Raw genomic sequence first — 20737 nt, 5'->3', positions numbered from 1 at the left:
ACATGTTCGAGTTTGCCACTGCTAGAACAAATTGCAGAAAGCATGTATTGCTAGAGGCAACCATTCGGCATGAACCGAATAGGTTACTTTCTTCTAACATCTGGGGCGCAGATCTCTTCCCAGAGGCTATGGTAAAGGAAGTACAAGCAGAGGCTACGAGGTTGAACCAAAGCCTTAAGGACCGTTGGGGTCTTACGGCTAGGAGAAGGCAAGACTTGACACCAAAAGGTAAGGGACAAGGAAGCCTAGACGTTTCCAACCTTACCAAAAGAAGCAGCCGCGCTTCCCTCAACAAGTTCCTACAGTGCCGTTAGTGCAGACAGCTCAGCCCTCCACGTCTAAAGGTCAATCACAGCCTATTTATGTGATATCCCCTCAGCCTCAACCCTCCACCTCATACGCCATCTCTCCAGCTTACAATCCAGCCTTCGAGGGTCAAGCTTCTCAGAAGTATGACCGCTCGATCAAGGGAGGCAGAGGTAAGCGGTCCTTTCGTGGGAGAGGATCGGGAGGCCCCTTCAATAGGGGAAAGCACTTCAGAGGAGGTCGAGGGGGTTACCAGAACCAATGAGGAACTTCAGGTAGGAGGGAGGCTGTTTCACTTTCGCCACCGGTGGAACTTCAGCCAGTGGGCTCAGAGCATAGTGTAAAAAGGGTTGGGTTGGAGCTGGTTGACGAACCCACCTCCAGCCAGACCTTTCCGTCAACTTCCTTCCAAGGAATTGACAGAGTACGCAGAGGACCTCCTTCAGAAAGGAGCTATAGTCAAAGTCAAGAGATTAAAATTTCAAGGTCGCTTGTTCAGCGTCCCAAAGAAAGGCTCAAACAAAAGAAGGGTAATCTTAGACTTGTCCCGCTTAAACTTAGCCATCCGCTGCGACAAGTTCAAGATGCTCACGATCTCACAGGTGCGGACCTTACTTCCCCGTCGGGCCGTCACCACCTCTATCGATCTTACAGACGCCTACTATCATATCCCTATTGCAAGACACTTCCGTCCGTATCTGGGATTCAAGATAGGAGACCAGACGTTCTCCTTCAAGGTAGTCCCGTTCGGGCTCAACGTGGCACCCAGGGTGTTCACGAAGCTAGCGGAAGTAGTAGTGCAACAGCTCAGAGCTCAAGGGATTATGGTAGTAGCGTATCTCGACGATTGGTTGATCTGGGCCCCATCAGTCGAAGAATGCAACAAGGCCACACTGAAAGTGATCCAATTCCTAGAATATCTAGGATTCAAGATAAACAGATCCAAGTCCAGACTCACCCCAGAGTCAAACTTTCAGTGGCTAGGCATTCAATGGAATCTATCCTCACACACTCTGTCGATTCCATCCACCAAAAGGAAAGAAATAGCGAAGTCAGTCAAGCAATTTCTAAGTCACAAACTAGCATCGAGGAGAGCTCAGGAAAGAATCCTCGGCTCTCTCCAGTTTGCTTCAGTAACGAACATCTTAATGAAAGCCAAACTGAAAGATCTAACCAGGATCTGGCGCTCTCGAGCAAATGTCAGGTCCAGGGACAAGCTATCCTCAGTACCTCTGATTCTAAAGAACCGGCTTCGGCCGTGGGCAAAAGTCAAGAATCTGTCAGTGTCAGTCCCTCTTCAGTTCCCTCCGCCAGGGATTACCATCCACACAGACGCGTCCTTAAGCGGCTGGGGAGGGTACTCCCAGGTCAAAAAGGTGCAAGGAATTTGGTCACCCCAGTTCCGTCAGTTCCATATAAACGTACTGGAGGCAATGGCAGTCTTCTTGACTCTGAAAAGATTACGCCCACCAAGGTACTCCCACATAAAGCTAGTCTTGGACAGCGCAGTGGTAGTACATTGCATAAACAGAGGAGGCTCCAAGTCACGTCATCTAAATCACGTCATGATAGCCATCTTCTCCCTGGCAGACAAATTCAGTTGGCATCTTTCCTCCACCCACATAGCTGGAGTAAGAAACGTCATAGCAGACGCCCTATCCCGATCCGAGTACCCCTAGAGTCGGAATGGTCTCTAGACGAGAGTTCGTTCCAATGGATCCTTCAAAGAGTCCCAGGGCTACAGGTGGATCTCTTCGCATCACAAGCGAACCACAAACTACCGTGTTATGTAGCCCCCAACCTGGACCCTCTGGCTTACGCCACGGACGCCCTGGCTCTGGACTGGAACAACTGGGAGAAGATTTACGTCTTCCCTCCAGTGAATCTCCTTATGAAGGTCTTAGACAAACTCAGGACATTCAGGGGTCAAGTGGCTCTAGTAGCCCCAGACTGGCCGAAGAGCAATTGGTACCCCCTGATCCTGGAACTGGGTCTTCGTCCCCTTCGGATCCCCAGTCCCAAGCTCTCCCAGTCAGTACAAACGAAGACTGTGTTCGCTTCCTCAGGGATTCTCAAAACCCTAACTTTATGGATTTCATGAAGTTTGCGGCAAAAAAGAGATGCGAATATTGACCCTCAGAATATTCTTTTCCTGGAATCCGATAAAAGGGATTCAACTTTGAGGCAGTATGATGCTGCCGTCAAAAAGTTAGCAATCTTCCTGAGAGAGTCAGATATCAGAATCATGACAGTTAATTCTGCTATATCCTTTTTCAGATCTTTATTTGAAAAGGGTTTAGCAGCTAGCACGATTACGACAAACAAGTCAGCATTGAAAAAGATATTCCAATTTGGATTTAACATAGACTTGACAGATACCTATTTCTCGTCTATTCCTAAAGCATGTGCTAGACTTAGGCCCTCTGTCAGGCCTACGTCAGTTTCATGGTTCTTAAACGATGTTCTAAAACTGGCTTCTTCCGAAACCGATAATGACACATGCTCGTTTATGATGCTCCTAAGAAAAACTCTGTTTTTATTAAGCCTAGCTTCAGGAGCAAGAATTTCAGAACTGTCGGCTTTATCCAGAGATCCGGATCATATTCACTTCCTTCCCACGGGGGAAGTGCTACTTTCTCCGGAACGTAGTTTTTTAGCAAAGAATGAAGATCCTTTGATGAGGTGGGAACCTTGGAAGGTACTACCCCTTCCACAAGATGTTTCCCTTTGTCCGGTTTCAACCTTACGAGCCTTTCTATCCAGGACCTCCTCTTCCTCATCGGGGCCCCTCTTTAGGAGGGAAAAAGGTGGTACTTTATCCACTAAAGGCATCAGGCAACAAATCCTGTACTTTATCAAACAAGCCAATCCTGACTCCTTTCCAAAAGCACATGATGTCAGGGCAGTAGCCACCTCAATTAATTACTTCCAACATATGAATTTTGCTGATTTAAAGAAGTATACCGGATGGAAATCGCCGACAGTGTTCAAACGTCACTACCTTAAGTCCTTGGAAGCTCTGAAATTCCCAGCAGTAGCAGCGGGTAACATAGTTTCCCCTGACTCTAGCTAGATTATAGTAGAAGATTCAGTCCCCCTTTCTACCTGCCTCACCCAACAGTTCGTCTATTCCTGCCTTGTTCATTAACATTTACCTTGTGTCTTAGCTGCTTTATGATTGTATAGTGCCCCTTTTGTCTGGTTAGGGACACTCACATCTGATTACCATACTGATCTCATAGATGTTATCCCCTTATTTTATGCTAGGGGATACATCATAATGCAATGGTTACGGGTTTTGTATATTAAGTCATATACATTCCTAAGATATTTTATTTTATCATTGATCAAATTTTTATGTAAATTTATACTAATTGCTATTTCTATTTTTGATACATGTTGTTACACAGATTTATTGTGATAGGTAATCATTGTACCTATTTGTATATATGTAAATTACCTTATATTATTAACATAATTAGATTTAAGGGTAATTTAAGCATAATTCTGATTTTGTTTTACTGTGTACTTGTATCTTTTTAGCAATTATATTCATTCTTTTATTTTGTATCTTTTATTTGAGACCTATTTTGTTTTATTATATTTTATTTACTTTGTTTACAATCTTGTGCTGTTTCTCTGGTACGATTTCGCGCAAGCGACACGAGCTGAGCCCAGAAAAAGGATTTTGACGTAAGGAAAAATCTATTTCTGGGCGATTGGCTCGGTTGCCAGGCGAAATACCCCCCCGACCCATCCCTTCGCTCAAGATTGTCTGCTAACTTCAGGATGGCCACTAGAGGCGCAGCAGTCGCAAGCATGGGATGGTGTAGTAGTAGTACGAGCTGCTCCCTTTGTGGGACGGCTCCCCTCTTGGAGGGTTTTGTAGTGGGAGATTTCTATTGGCATTTGGCTCGTGGTAGTGGTCTCACTCGCCTAGTGTTCATACCGACACCCTCCTAGAGGGTGAGCGAGTCAGTCATACTGACCTTTTTCTTTATTTTATTTATTCTCTGGTATGTGTTAGTACATTTACCCTAGAAATAATAGATTAAAGGATATTTCGCTGGCGACACGAGCCAATCGCCCAGAAATAGATTTTTCCTTACGTCAAAATCCTTTTCTACTCATTATTTTAAATGTAAACCTTATGTCACTGTTGTAAATTTTTGCATTATATCTTTCACTTGCAATTGTATTGCTCTTTTTTTTCTTCACTCATTTACAGTTCTGAAGTACCTAGAATTTTGTGTTATACCGTAGAAAGCAAATATACTAAGAATGGATATGTAGCTGACTAAATTAGTGTTTGCTGTTTATTTTATAAAGAGCAGAGTTGTGTTTTAATTGATTTGCTTTAATGAAGAACCTAGCTTTTGTAAGGAGTATGACTCCCATGGTCCCATGGCAAAGGTACTTTTTTTTGTATAACAATAATGCTATGTAAAAATTCCATACAAACAAACAAACAGCTATGTATGGGGGAACAAATCCATAGTGATGTATTTTTAAGGGTCTTAGGCCTTTAGGCCTTTTCTCCAGTATTTACAACCTTCATTCAGGTAATTCGATAGATATGCTCAAGAAACTAGGTAACATACAAACAAAATTATTAGCCTTGATGTAACGGGCCTTGTCACTGCAAAACTAAGGAACTGCCAGTGTAAACTTTCCAGTACTAATAGTTTTAAAGAGTTAATTTGTCTTTGTGACTGATCCAAAGTTTTTCACTATTAATGATGAAGGTTTTAGACATTATCTTCAAACTTAGATATTATCTTCAAACATATGTAAAGAATTTGTGTAAGGATATACGTACTACTTAACAACTGTGATTTGATTTTGAAACCACTAATTTAACTAAGATATGTCAACAATGTAAATTATTTTTAAAGTGAACCAAATGAATTTTGATAACCTTTTAATATAGGAGAGTTTTCCTTTGTAGGTGTCTTTGTGTATCATGATGCTGCTTTGCTTAGTTTTAAATTTAGTTTGTCAAAAATAGACACAGAAATTTACAATAATTTTTTCTGGCATAGTGAGGAACTTACCAATTCATTTATTCATATACATGTACTAGCTGTGATGTACTTCTGTCATAGAGCATTGCACAATAACATGAACGATTAAATAGTACCCTGACAGGTAGAAATATACTGCAATATCCAAATAGTTACACATGCAGTAAAGGAAGCCCAACATTAGCAGGTATCACATTATGAATGGGATTTTGAATATTAAAAACTATTAAAGGAAAAAAGTGTAATGTAATGTAATCACAAAAATATGAAAAAATGAAAGTGTGTAGAATGCAGCAGACCTAATGCACTCTGATTCAACAATGTCTTGTGCAACCATATGAATCACCCAAGACCCAAGCTGATCTATGATGCTAGCTGGGAGCATATTCTTCATTCGTATACGTATCATGAAAGCATCATAATAGGTAATAGTAGAGGTTTGAGGAAAAATAACAACTTTATATTCAGATAGAATCATAAGGATGAAGTAGTTTGTGCTGCAGTACAGCAAAATAGAATTAATAAGAGACCATACAATTAAGATGACAGCACAGTTTTGCAGAAAAGATGGAAAATTTGCATCAACGATAAGTCTCTTGACTTACCGCTTTGTAACAAGGTAAGTTATCTAAATTTCTCTTTTGCTGTTATGTTTTTTAGTGTTTTATGCCAGAAACACTTTGTAGACGAGACCCCCCAAAACAATAAATGACAAATATGTGCACACTTAAGACTTAAAGAGACAGGTTGTGGGTAAAGGCCTCTTTGTATATTGTAAATACTAGTAGTGTTTGATTAAATAGGTACTAATAATAAATCTTAAATAAGGGATTTTGACGTAGGAAAAATCTATTTCTGGGCGAGGAAGCCGTGTCGCCCAGTGAAATGTGTCCTCTTTAGCACTATTTCTAGTAAAATATTGCTATGATACCAGAGAACTACTAAATTGGACATGTCAGAAGTCTCTGACTCGCTCACCTAAATAAAAGGTGTCGGTATAATACATTAATCATTATTTAAAAAGATGTTTACTTACATTCTCCAAATGCAGTAGCAGTTGCAGCCTTCAGTTGCCTTGAGTATCGCGCCCTTTGAGAGAGGCAAAGTGCCACGGTGAGTACTAGCAGTAGAGTGAGGAACACAATGACTCCAACTAGCCACAGGAAGAGGAGATTGTCTTCAGCTACTCCAGCAGTTACAAGTTCTGCACGCTGAGTGTCCAACACATTTAGTTCCTGGGATACCAGTAGGGAAGATGTTAGTAAAAAAGCTTGGTTAGTTGAGTCTAAGCCTTAAAATCAATTTTGCCCCTATACTGCTACTCTGGCTTTATCATAAGTTTGCTAACTACAGAACTGCTTTTAACAGAAACAAGCAAGACTTTAATCAGATACATGGATGCTCATATGTACTAATTGTTATGAAGGTAGCAATAAAGCACTGTCCTCTAAAAACAAAGGAAATCAGATCTAGGATAAAATGGATTTGAGTCTTATAAAATGCAATTATGACTTTACTAAACTATTTTCACTGTCAATCGGGGATAAAGTAAATAAAATTTATTAATATAAAAAGTAAAGAATTAAAAGTAAAACAAATACAATGACATACTACTAGTTTTTTGTCTTAAATAGTTTTCAGTACTGCATACAGAGGACAGTTCTGAGTCACAGTGCACCATGACAGGATTTTATAAAATGTAAGCTGAACATATCCGCAGGAATAACCAAAGGTACAATTTATGTACAGAAAGTTGATATCTCTTTACTCTGATAGCTTTATTATTACACGAAACCATTCACTCTCAGGAATGTTTCAAGAGAGAAATGCAATGATTTAACCATTTTTATATGTGAAGAAGTTTACATTCTACTTCATGCAGTGAAAATGTTCATAATAAATTGTTTTCTGTTTTTGATACATATGTACTAAATGTAAGATAATATCCTGACTTGCAAAATAAAAAAAAAATTCAGCAAGTGGAGGTAATATACAATTACCAGTCTATGAATTTTCATAATTCAAATCTTACATTATGGAAACTAACAAGAATACAAAAAAAATTGTATGCTTGAATCAAAACACTAAACTAGTTATGATGCTTGGGTAAGATAAAATTACAAACTACAAATATGTCCAAATATTTTGTAAAGCTCAAATGCATGAAAAAATTATTTTTGACAATAACCGTACATACTACAAAAACTGAACATTTTCAGAAGTATGAAGAGCTGCCTGTTAGGAGCTTAGGAGTTATTCTTAGTAAGCAACCTCCACCACAGATCTTACTACATACAATAATGCACTACATACAGTACTGCAATAATCATTACAATTTCATATAAAAAAATACAGCAATAAGTACAGTGCAGAAACAAAATTCTGTATAACCAGTTTATATGATCCAAGATATGAAGGAATAACTAACAAAATCTTATAACCAAGAAAACAAAGTAGCCAAGCTCAATCTTACCTTAAAGAGATGATCCAGGTACTCCACATTTTTATCTATCATCGCTAAAACTTCTTTAACTTCTAACACAGAGTTATCGTCTCGGTTGACTAGATGAAGGTAGAGGTCAGTTTTAGTTTTGTCAACAGTCCCATCATGATTTTCATGTACTCGAAAATCATCCACATTTACAATGGCTCCTGTTACATTTCCTAAGTAATCGCGGAAGTATTCCACTTGTTCACGCACCTGAAAATAATATAACAACCATAAAGTAAATAATTAAAAGCCCAGAATAATTTGTTTAATATGCTTTAATACCATATCAGTAAGGGAATGAAACCTTCATTACTAAGAATTTTTTGTTTTATAAAATTTTGTTTAGCACTCATGAAGGGTGAGCTACCTATGATAGTACATGATCACTATTAAGATAACTAACTAGCTGTCACCTTCAAAGTTGCAGGAACAGCAATATGAAGGCATTCTTTGAAAATGATGTATAGCATCTTTGAGCAAGGCTAACATGAATTCCACTTAAACAATCATGTACACCAATTCTCAGTTTAAAAAGACTAGCCTTAACTCAGGTGAAGAAACTTGTTCTTTGGGTAGCAAAAAGGAAAGGAACCTCAATGATCTAGTGCTGCTATTGCTGATACATTATTAGCTTGTCTCACAGAAAAGTAGCAAGGAAGATTTTTACCTACTACTGTATTATTTAATTTTACTCTTTAGTGCACTTCATTCAAAAGTTGTACATATACATTATGTTTACTAGTATTTGGGATCTCCAAGCCAAAATACCTAAATGATACTCCAATGCAATAATCATAGTTACCCTATAACTTTGTCATTGATATTTTCTCCTACAAAACAACAAATCACTGGGCAATAATCAAATCAAACTGGTTACTGGGGTATAGTGAATTTTTAAAAAGTAACTCCACTGGAGTATCTAATCCTGCTGCTAGGTAAACAGAAAACCAAACCATAAATATTGTACAAACTCCCAGGAAAGAGATGACGATATACTGAAGGACTTGCCTCATCAGGTGATTGTCGTAGGATGAACCTGACCCGCTGATCTTCCCGTAGGAGGTAAATGAATACCCGAGCTCTGTCACTTTGTCCACTAGTATCATTCACATACACCTACTCAAACAGAAACATCAATATATTGTTTAATGGATAATTACATCTCTTTTACAAATATGACAATTTGTCGAAAATTGCATTTTTCCTAACTATACAAACCTGAGGTCCTTTACATATAGTCCCTCCTCATGCCACCCCTCACTCTGCGTATTTTGCATGGGCCAAAAGCAAAAGTGATTTGTTGCCGCGCGACGATCGGACAAGCAGTTAACTACCGTTCTCCCCTTGTTCGAAGCTTACGACCGTTCCAGCTGCCGCTAGCTACTTCCTATTGTTAAAGGACCTCAGGTTTGTATAGTTAGGAAAAATGCAATTTTCGACAAATTGTCATTTGTTCCGATACGTAATACAAACCATCGGTCCTTTAACAATAGGAAGACTCACTTCTTGGTGGGAGGAATCTGAGTCTTTTGATGAACAGACTGGTGTTCGTCCATCCCTGGAATGCCTCCCTGGTCGTAAGAGCGAGGGAGGGATCCAAGCCTCTGTCCGATTGATCGGGGTGTGCACCGCAGGATCAATGGTCAGACCTCTGGGCCGAGTACTAAGAGAGAGGCAAGCGTATCTCTTCGTACCAGCATTGTAAGAACTTTTCCTGTACATGAGCAAATATAAAGTAATGGGTTTGTCTCATGTAGGCATCCACTTTCTCCCCCTTGTTGGAGAAAGTGGTGGATATACACTCCTATCTCTAGTTAAAGAGATAGGATGGAGCTCGGTTGAATAGCTTACCTGCATCTGACTCCCTTCCAGCGTGGTAACGACCGTATCCCTCTGCCCACAGGTAGAGGTAGAGAAAGATGGTGAAGAGAAGCCAGTCACTCTCTCATTCGCACATTCATTCTCCCAGTCATACCAGGAATCGATGCTGTTCTGCCTGCTCGGGTGCTGGGTAAGCTTACACAACGTGTTGAGCAGCCACCACAGGTCCCAAGGAAAAAGTATCCAAGGACTTGTGGGCAATATCCCGAAGGTAGAAGGACGTGAAGGTGGTCTGGTTGGCCCAGACACCTGCCTTCAGGACCTGCGCCACGGAGAAGTTCTTACGGAACGCTAAGGAGGGTCCGATACCTCTGACTTCGTGGGCTCTCGGTCGGAGCGTACGGATGTCGTCGCTACCATCAGCCTCGTACGCTCTCCTGATCACCTCACGTAGCCAGAAAGAAAGCGTGTTCTTGGAAACTTCTTTCTTGGTAACCCCAGTGCTAACGAAGAGGCGTCGACACTCAGGCCTGAGGTGTCGAGTTCTCTTCAGATAGCGCCGTAGCGCCCTCACAGGACAAAGCAGCATCTCATCCGCATCGTTATCGGTGAAGTCCAGAAGGGAGGGGATCGTGAAAGACTCGAACCTGTCGTCAGGGATCGACGGATTCTGAGTCTTGGCTACGAAGTTCGGGACGAAATCGAGCGTCACAGATCCCCAGCCTCTGGTGTGTTTAACATCATAAGACAGACCATGTAGTTCCCCTACTCTCTTCGCCGATGCCAGGGCCAGCAAGAAGAGGGTCTTGAGGGTCAGATCCCTGTCTGACGACTCTCGGAGTGGCTCGAAGGGTCTCCGAGTCAAACTCCTAAGGACGAGAGTCACATCCCACGCAGGGGGCCTGAGTTCCCTGGGTGGGCAAGACCTTTCGAAGCTCCTCATTAGCAAGGAAATCTCGAACGAGTTAGAGATGTCCAGTCCCCTCAGTTTTAGGACGAGAGCCAGGGCGGCTCTATATCCTTTACTGTGGGTACTGAGAGGAGCTTCTCTCGGCGAAGAAACACGAGGAAATCCGCTACCTGCTGAAGAGTGGCTCTGAGAGGAGACAGACCCTGTCTACGACACCAACCACAGAAGACGGCCCACTTCCCCTGGTACACAGCTGCAGAGGACTGTCGGACGTGTCCAGCCATCTCTGTTGCTGCGCTACGAGAAAAGCCTCTCGTTCGCAAGAGATGGTGGATAACAGCCAGCCGTGAAGTTGAAGGGACTGGACTGCTTGGTGGTACCGTTCTACGTGTGGCTGGGCTAGAAGGTTGTGCCAATTGGGTAGCTCTCTCGGTGCGTCCGCAAGAAGAGCCAGCAGGTTCGGATACCAAACGGCTTGAGGCCGTTTGGGAGCCACCAGGATCATTCTGAGATTGGGAGTGACCAGTGCTCGACTGATCACTTTCCGAATCAGACAGAAGGGAGGAAAGGCGTAGGCGAAGAGGTTGTCCCAGGGGTGTTGGAGAGCGTCCTCTGCAGCCGCCCATGGGTCCGGCACGGCTGAAAAGAAAACCTGAAGTTTTCTGTTGTGCCGGGTGGCGAACAGGTCTACGACCGGTCGCCCCCACAGGTTGAAGAGCCTTTCCGCCACGTCTTGGTGTAGAGACCATTCGGTCCCTATCACCTGATCCCGACGGCTGAGCTTGTCCGCTACTACATTCCTCTTGCCTGGAATGTAGCGTGCTGACAGCTCTATCGAGTGAGCCGTGGCCCACTCGTGCACCTGCACCGTCAACTGATGGAGCGGAAGAGACACTAGCCCCCCCTGCTTGTTGACATATGCCACTACTGTGGTGTTGTCGCACATCAACACCACTGAGTGTCCCACCAAGCGGTCCTGAAACTCTTGGAGAGCGTTGAACGCCGCCTTGAGTTCCAGGACATTGATGTGAAGGTGCTTTTCGTGATGGTCCCACACACCTGCAGTCAGCAACTCCTCCAGGTGTGCGCCCCATCCCTCGGTCGATGCGTCTGAGAACAGAAGCATCTCCGGGGGGGGAGTGCGGATGGGCACTCCTCTTAAGAGGTTCTTGTCGTCGAGCCACCAGGCTAGGTCCTGCCTCACCTTGTCCGTGAGAGCCACGGGAAAGTAAGGAGGATCCTTGGCCTGAGACCAACTCTCCCTTAGCCTCCACTGGAGAGACCGCAGGTGAAGACGCCCGTGAGGGACTAACTTCTCGAGTGACGACAGATGGCCGATCACGACTTGCCATTGCTGTGCTGCCTGTTCCTGCCGAGACAGGAACCGGCCGGCTGCCTCCCTGAATTTGCTGATACGCAAGTCTGCGGGAAAGACCTGCCCTGCTACCGTGTCTATCAGCATACCCAGGTACTTCATCTTCTGCTTGGGTTCGAGATCGGACTTCTCGTAGTTTATCACGATCCCCAGATCGCGACAAAACTTGAGGAGTCGATCTCTGTCCTGTAGCAACTGCGAGCGGGAGCTCGCCAGGACTAGCCAATCATCGAGATACCTCAGAAGACGTATCCCGTGCGAATGGGCCCAAGCTGACACCAGAGTGAACACTCGCGTGAACACCTGTGGGGCGGTTGAGAGACCGAAACAAAGTGCCCTGAATTGGTACACCGTCCCGTCGAAGATGAAGCGGAGGTACTTTCTGGAGGACTGATGGATGGGTATTTGAAAATACGCGTCCTTCAAGTCCACTGAAAGCATGAAATCGTTCCCCCTGATCGAGTCGAGCACCGAGTGTGCCGACTCCATCGTGAACCGCGTCGTGCGAACGAAGCGGTTCAGGGGGGAGAGGTCTATCACCGGACGCCAGCCCCCCGATGCCTTCTCCACTAGGAAGAGGCGGCTGTAAAAGCCCGGTGACTGGTCCTCCACGATTTCTACAGCTCGTTTCGCCAGCATGGTCTTGATCTCCTGTCGAAGAGCGTTGTCCTTTGCTGATCCCCGGACATAGGTCTGTAGATGGACCGGTTTGGAGATGAGGGGGGGCCGAGACTCGAAGGGTAGTAGATATCCCTCCCGAAGGACGTCTACTATCCAGTTCTCGGCGCCGTAGCGCTGCCAAGTCGCCCAATGGCTCGCCAGGCACCCCCCCACTTCCGGCAGCAGGTGAGGGGGAACGCCGTCCCTAGCGTTTCCCTCCTCGTTTCGACTTCTTTCCACCACCTCCTCGGGGAAAGGAGGGTTGGGAGGAGGGCTGATTACGGCCTCCTCTAGCGGAAGTCAAAACAGCAGGAGTCTTCGCACGGGGCTTGGACGGTGCAACCGTCTTCGCCGCCGTGGAAGCGCTAGCCAAGCTCTTTGGCTTGGCCGCAGTTGCTCGAGATTGCCCAGTAACCTTCGAGACTGCCTGGTGAACTAAGCGGTCACTGTCGTCAGTGCGCCGCCTTTCCACCGCAGCGTCCACCATCTCTCCGGGAAAGAGAGCTGGGGAACTCCTAATGGGTCCATTTCGAAGCCCGAGTGCCGCCTCACGCCCGGCCCCCTTGGTCACTCGGGTAAGGACTGCGTCCCTACGTCGAAGAACCAAGTTGGCCCACAGGTTAGCAGTCTGATGGGCGAGGTAAGAGATCGCTCTTCCTCCAGACTGGCACAGTCTCCTGAAAGAAGCGTCGTCTTCGAGAGCAGAACTCCCGGAGCCGGCCGCTACTTTGGATATTGTGAGGGACCACAAATCCAACCAAGAGACTGCCTGGAACGCTGCCATAGCGGTAGATTCCAGGGCAAGTGCCTCCTGCTGCGAGAACCATAGGTTCTCCGACAGGAGCTGCTGCAGGGACACACCTGGAGTCAGCCTCGCTAACTCCGGGTTAACCTGTTTAGGCAGTATCGGGTCTTCCGAAGGCACGTAGAATCGCCTCTGACGCTGTAGAGGGGGAGGAAGCAGCTTAGAAGACCGTCCGGATTTCAGCGAATCCTCCCGTCCTGAGACGAGATTCTCCACTTGATCCAGGACTGAGTCTGCAAGCTCTGATCGCGGTAACCCCACCATCATTTTGGGTTCCCTCTTGGGACCCCAAAATGATTCGAGCCGGGACGTGGGCTCTGCCGGTGGTAGCGGCGATCCTTCCGCAAGGTCATTATGCTGACGAATCAGCTTAATGACTTCTGCAAAGTTCCTCTGTATCTCGGGAGTTACTGCGTCTTGTGGAGTAGGACCGTCCAGTCCCTCCAGCAAGAACAGGTCCCGCGATACTCCTCCTTCAGAAGGAGGAACAGCGACAGACCCCTGATGGTCGCCTCCAACTACTTGCGCATATGTTCTGGTCAGTCCTAAAACCGTGCCTGAGCCATACGGCGTCATAGCTGGGTCACGAGCGGCGCACCTCTCGTGATCACTCCTCGGTACCTCGCTCCTCCCGGTATAGCCCGAGGAGGTTGAAGGTACGGGAGAGGCAGACCTGACGCTCCCCCCTCACTCGCTGGCAGGACCAGCGTGCGTGGAGGGCTGCTGCTGATCGTCAACCCGCGGTGGCGATCGAGCAGCAGGCCTAGCCTTGCCGCTCGCCTGGGGCGATAGGCTCGGCTGAGAACGTCGAGACCGATCTCTAGCATCAGGCGAGCTGCTGCTGGTCACCGTCTCCGCCTGGTCCCTACGGGAGCGGCGGTCAGGTGACCTGCTAGGCTCTCTGTCGCGTCGAGACCGGCCAGCGTCCTCTCGGCGCGTCGAGCCGCTGGTACCAGCCGTGGCTGGTACCGGCGGCCGCGGGGACCTCTTCCTCGCCTCAACCCGTGGCTGGTCAGCGACCGTCACGTCAGCCCGAGCAGCCAGTTGATCGCTGCGAGAGCGTCCACTGGCCTGGCGAGAGTCGTGTGCACGACTCTCGCCAGTCTTCTGCTCTGCGCCGCTGTCTTGACGGCGAGCGAGCTCGGACGTCAAGACTTTGGCTGGACGGTCTCCCGTGGAAGAGCGTCCACTCGGTACTTCTCGCGAACGAGAAGCGGCCGAGACGAAACCTGGTTTAGCGGTAGAACCGCTAACACCAGGTGAGGACGCACCAGCCGAGGCTGGTGCACCTCTGGTCCCCGTCGTCTTCTTCTTTGCAGAGGAAGAGACGGGCCCCGTTCCCGAAGGAACAGGAGGACCAGCAGAAGAGCTCCCCGACTCGCCTGAGCGAGACGGGCCCTTAGAAGATCCCGAAGGAGTCTTCTTAGGGGGGGAGGAGGCAGCCTTCTTCTTCTTCGGCTGTTTAGCCTTAGAAGTCGAAGGGGAAGAGGAGGCAGCAGACGACGAAGACGACGACGACATCTTCCTCTTCTTCCTCTTCTTCTTCGCCAGGCTCCGCAGGACAGACGTCAGGTCTTCCATCCAGGAGGGAGCCGGGGCAGTTGCCGAAGCAACAGGGCCCGACTGCACCTGTCCGGAAAGACCTGAGACTGTGACAGCACCACCAACAGCAGGAACAACAGGAACAGGTCCAGGAACAGCAGGAACAGCAGGAACATCATGCGCGTTATCTGAAAGGGAATGAGCAGCAGGGACAGCAACAGGTACGGCCGGCACGGCAGGTACCACAGGAGAGCCAGGCGTCCTGTCGGCAGCTACCGTCATCCTCGGCACTGGCGGCAGGTCCAGGGGGGTACTCTTGGGGCAGCGGAAGTCCGGGGTCGGCAATACAAAGAACCCAGGTGGTGGTGGCACCGTCCTCTTTGGTACGGCAGCAATCGGTTTTTGTACTGCAGCCGTGGTTGTCACCGACATTACATGTGGTGTATACACCAAGTGCGGTGGCATCTCATATGCTGGTGTAGATATAGTGGTGGTAGTAGTGGTTACCGTACCATGAGTGACCACTGCCGACCCCGCCAACCGCTGAATCAACCCCTGTATGCTAGGCACTCCCTGCAGTCCCAGCGACTCCCACACCTGTCCCAGGTCGTCCTTCGCTGATGGCACACCTGCGGAAGCAACAGTCGGGTTAGTTAGAGGGGTTCCTCACGCCTGGGGGGAGAAGAACCCCCCCCAGAGCGGACGGAAGACCCCGAGTACAACTGGATGTCCGGGTAGCGGGCGCCCTCCTCCACACTCGACGGATCGAGAGAGGAGAAGGACTCCGCTACCCCCCCCGCAGGGGAAGGCGCGAAACGTGGGGGCTGGCCGGGGGGCAGGAAAGAAGACGAAGTGTCCGTTACCAAAGGAGTCACTGGACTTTCCGATGACTTCTTTGGCGGCCTAAGTCTCTTCCTGCCCTCGTACAGAACCCACTGCGCCTCGGACCAATGCATACATGTTACACATGGCTCGTTGCGGGAGCATTCTCGCCCCCGACAACGAGTACAAACTTCGTGTGGATCCACATCCACAAATGATCTGAATCCGCCGCATCTACGCCCCTCCAGCCCGGGGCACACTCTACGGGCGACTGGGGGGCGCGGCGAAATCTCCATTTCTTGATCACTCATTATTTCAATGAAAAAAGAAATGCCAAAGTACTTACAAACATATACTCTCAATCACACTAGGAAAAAGAGGGCTGATACTCAAAGCAAACGACAAAGCGGGCAGAGCGATGACGAGCACGTCCTATCCTCACACGGCCGAAAGCAAAAGTGATTTGTTCGGACAAGCAGTTAACTACCGTTCTCCCCTTGTTCGAAGCTTACGACCGTTCCAGCTGCCGCTAGCTACTTCCTATTGTTAAAGGACCGATGGTTTGTATTACGTATCGGAACAAGTCTAATTTTTCAATACAGGTACTGTATATTATATAGGGAAATATATGTATACGTATGAGGAAGCTGAATGTAATAAAAAAAATGGGATTTGAATAAATTATGTAACTAAATTGGAATTAAGCATGTTACAAAAATACATTCGAGGACTGAAGAATCACACCATGAACTTAAGGCAAGTCAGGATACAGTACCCCTACTTGCTACCACTGTATACATGACTGGAAAGTCTGTAATTTTTTCTTTCATATGTAGTCTAGCGCATTTTCATTACTGTGCATTAAGCATTCCTACAACTGTCACCAAGGATTGTCAAAAGAGAGTCCTAAAAGACCCTTCTCTCCAAAGTAGGTCTAGCACCTCTGCATCTATTTCACAATTATTTTATAACAAGAAAGAATCTAACCACATTAAAAATTAAATAAAAATTATAATGAAGTCTTTTAAGTATAATTTTATTGTGTTTCCAAGTGTTGTATGTGCTTTGGTATGTGCATACTACATTCTTTGTTTACCAATTACAATTGAACATGACAAGAAACTCTCCTATATAGAGGTTTACAATAAAAAGTTGCAAATACAACTAATATTTACAGTTCTTGGGCACTGGCTACAGCTGGGAGGTGATAGGTCCTCTAAGAGCATGTATTATTCTAGATCTAATTAAAATTTCATAAATTCTTATGCTAAAGTACTCAAATATTTTAATAAATTCTTGAGCTAGAGTAACCAAATGATTTCTGACTCCTCCAAGTTTTCATGACACTTTCTTCCACTTATAAATGCCTCTCCTCCACAAAACAATCCTTGGCTGAGAGCAAATTACCAGAATTGGGAAAGAAACTAAATAAAATGTGTTTTTTCTAGCTAAGAGCCCCATTACCCAGTATATATATGTAGCATGAGAGCACCTTATTTTTAATAATTTATGATGCTCGAGCTGATACCCTTCGGTTAGGTCAGGAGCTTCTCTGTACAAATTTTTTTTTTTTTTTTTTTTAATAGTACTTTAAGCCAGGTAAAATCTAGCATGCTAGGTTAGGTTTGGTTAGATTAGGAAGCTATACTATCTTCATCCTGTGTTACTTTTATGTAAATTTTTACTGTTGATATGTATAAACTATGAATTTTTTCAACTGATCCTATTGGGATTCATGAATTTCGTACCTCTCTAAAATCCTTATTCTTCCACTGATGCACAAATGTAAAAATACAAATCAACATACCTACCAACATAATATAAAACAAAAAGAATGACAAGAATATTCTAGACAATGCCATCAGTAAATGTTTCAGACATATTTCCTAGGTATAACTACAATATGACATGCAAAAAGAATACACACTGGTATAGTTTACAATTAACCTTTCTTCAGTCACACATTTGCTTCTAATTGTTCCTATTAGACGAAGAAATTAGCAGTGAGAAAAAGGCTTACTATTACATAATAAGACAATTCTTGCATAAAATAAAATACTATATTAACGCTTTGCATATCCTACTGAAATTTTACAGCTCAATAATTTTAAAACGGGCAAATTTCTACACGAGTGTAATACAGTACACAGTAAAACAGTAATTGTCAATAAAATACATACTACTTGATAGGTATGATGATTTAGTCATTTACATAGTAAAAGGTCCTCATACAAAAATATGATATTGTTAGAATACAATAAAGTTTTGTACATACTTACCCGGCAGATATATACTTAGCTTATGTCTCTGACGTCCGACAGAAATTCGAATTTCGCGGCACACGCTGCAGGTAGGTCAGGTGATCTACCCCCCTGCCGCTGGGTGGCAGGAATAGGAACCGTTCCCGTTCTAGAACCAGATTTTCTCTTCCACCTGTCTCCTGAGGGGAGGCTGGGTGGGCCATTCATCGTATATATCTGCCGGGTAAGTATGTACAAAACTTTATTGTATTCTAACAATATCATTTTTGTACATGCAACTTCCCCGGCAGATATATACTTAGCTGATTGACACCCTTGGTGGTGGGTAAGAGACAACTATTTACTGAATAGACAGGTAAACAACATACATTGTAGGTAATAAATAAATAAAACCTTGGTTCCTACTTGTTCAGGTGGAAGATTCCATGGCTAATGCCTAGGAATCTGCTTCGCCTCAAGAGCCTCAGCGAGGATGTGACCTATGGCTAAGAGTTCTTGTGGGTCTGTCGATGGGGTCTTATCCATTTACTCGACAGAGCCTCTTACATGACAATATGCCTATGCCTAGTGGCATAATTAAGGAGCACAACACCGATCCCGATCACCTGATCCTAACACGAGGGTTAGTGCTTAAGTTGAAAAGAGTTATCCCCAAACTCCTTTCAAACAACCCAAAGAAAAAACAACGTTAACTAAAATTTAACTCACTAGTTAAGGATCAGTATCGGCTCCCTATCCCAGCAATGTATCCGCAGACACGTATCAACCAAGAGAGAAGGATCTCTCGTAGGTTATCTTGACATCCTTCGGATATGGGAAGTCAACACAGAGTTGCATCTCCCGTATGTGACAGCTAATATGTCCTTATGACATATTGTTAAGGAAAGAACAAGAATACCGAAAAGCTCGCACTTCATGCGCTTTTAATTCTCAGCTGTTTGAAGGAATCATCAATGCACTTGTCAAGTGCTTAGGAGATCACATTGTCTCAAAGAAGGCCAGGGCATTCTTTGATATAGATCTCTTCTGGGTGAAGCCTGGAGCCTGGCTAGCGCCTCGCGCCTGGCTGGAGCCTTGTGCCTGAATGGCGCCTAGAGCCTGGCTGGAGCCTCGCGCGCCTGGCGCCTCGCGGCCTGGCCTGGACCTGATTGGCTCCTCCCTCCTGGCTAAGCGCCTCGCGCCTGGCTGGAGCCTTGCGTCTGGCTGGCGCCTTGCTCCTGGAGCTTGGCAGAAGACTTCATGATTACTGTCTATGAGTCTGCATGCCTCAAGAGTTTCAGCGAGGTAGGGACCTATGACTGACAAACCCTTCTGGATCATGTCAATGGGGGCTAGCCCGCTTACACGACAGAGCCTTCTCGGATCGTGCCAATGGGGGCTGACCCACTTACATGGCAGAGCCTTACCTGTATCATATCAATGGGGACTAGCCCTCTTACATGACAGAGCTTTAGGTTTCTCTTTACTGGAAGGAGCCTTGCGCCTGGATGGATCCTCAATCCTGACTGGAGCCTAGCCTTGAAGGAGCCTGGCACCTGGATGGCGCCTGGCTGGCTCCTAGAGCCTGGCTGGCTCCTAGAGCCTGGCTGGCGCCTCGCGCCTGGCTTGGCTCCTCCACACTTGCTGGAGCTTCGAGCTTGGAAGAGTCTCTAGGCTGTCTGGCGATGTCCACATCGGACACTCTTGTATCTGTCCGATTGTTCGCCTCTGGCGCATTTGCGCCAGGTTGGAGGCCCGCTCCTTCTCAGTATCCGGCCATGACAGAGTTCCTTGGAACTGTCCGCCTCTGGCGTTTTTCGCCTGTATTGGCATTTGGCGCTTGGCTGGCGCTACATTGTCCGAGAGTCCTGAACAACCACATAGTTTATCAGGAGATTGGAGAAGGGTGGAAGAAATTCTTCCCCTTTGAGCTTTTGGCCCCTGGCAAGGGGAGGTGATTTTAGTCAGCTACACCCAGTAGACGACAGGATATCTAACAATACGAGAGAGAAGAGTCTTCCTCCGAGGAGGATCCTTCGTGAACACTTCTTTTGCTAACGAGATCTCTTCTTACATGTTGATGAGGTTCCTCGTTGCAGAATCTTCCCTATCCTTGCCCGAAGGAAGGGAAGGAGTCTGGAAGTCGAAGGAGAGACTGAGCTGAAATTGGGCGGAACCCTGATTTCTAGCTCTTATTGTATTCTTCTGAATACCTTCTGGGAAGCATTTTGAGCCCTCATCGCACCCCGAAGACTCTGTAGGCAAACGTTTAAACCATCTCTTCTTCTGTAGATGAAAATGTAAGTACCCTGCCTGGGCAACTAAACTTCTATCTGAAAGCGTTGCGTCAGGAATAGAGGGATTTGGTTCTTTTGCCAGACATACTATGCTGGCAAGAACCCATTGCCGAGTCTCCATTGAATCTGATGCGAGATTCCAATGCACAAAAAATTCACTTGTCTTCTTGGTCGTTTTAGGGCTAAGAGAAACAAAGAATTCCTTCATAAACTTCCTCAAAGAAGTTTGATGAGGAGCAGTTCCATTTTGTCGGAACACGGAATCTGTGGCACAAAAAAAATTCCATTCGAAGTACATATCCTACTCTTGTCGTATTGCGGTATCGTATAGATCCCGAAGATCTTAATCCTCTGTTATCTCTAATTCCCCTTGTAGAGACAGAGTATAGCCTTTTACTGCGTTCTTTGATAGCAGATATATACATAGGTGATTCTTCCCTCTGA

General features: G+C 45.8%; 1 protein-coding gene across 4 annotated transcripts in view; it reads right to left on the bottom strand.

Annotated features, from left to right (window-relative positions):
- LOC135217135 (cadherin-23-like) overlaps positions 1-20737 on the bottom strand; it is a 127967-nt gene that overhangs the window by 17944 nt on the left and 89286 nt on the right. For 3 of the 4 annotated variants that reach the window (XM_064252842.1, XM_064252843.1, XM_064252846.1), the window contains exons 28-30: positions 8830-8937; positions 7804-8031; positions 6367-6565 (exon numbers count right to left, since the gene is read on the bottom strand). In XM_064252842.1, the coding sequence (XP_064108912.1) occupies positions 6367-6565; positions 7804-8031; positions 8830-8937 (535 nt within the window). The remainder of the gene's footprint in view (positions 1-6366; positions 6566-7803; positions 8032-8829; positions 8938-20737) is intronic. The other variant, XM_064252845.1, reaches the window with a different exon arrangement.

Source organism: Macrobrachium nipponense, chromosome 7 (genome assembly GCF_015104395.2).
Source record: "Macrobrachium nipponense isolate FS-2020 chromosome 7, ASM1510439v2, whole genome shotgun sequence".
Lineage (NCBI taxonomy): Eukaryota > Metazoa > Arthropoda > Malacostraca > Decapoda > Palaemonidae > Macrobrachium > Macrobrachium nipponense.
The sequence above is the reverse complement of the archived record's forward strand: the minus strand, read 5'-3'. Positions and strand labels throughout refer to the sequence as shown.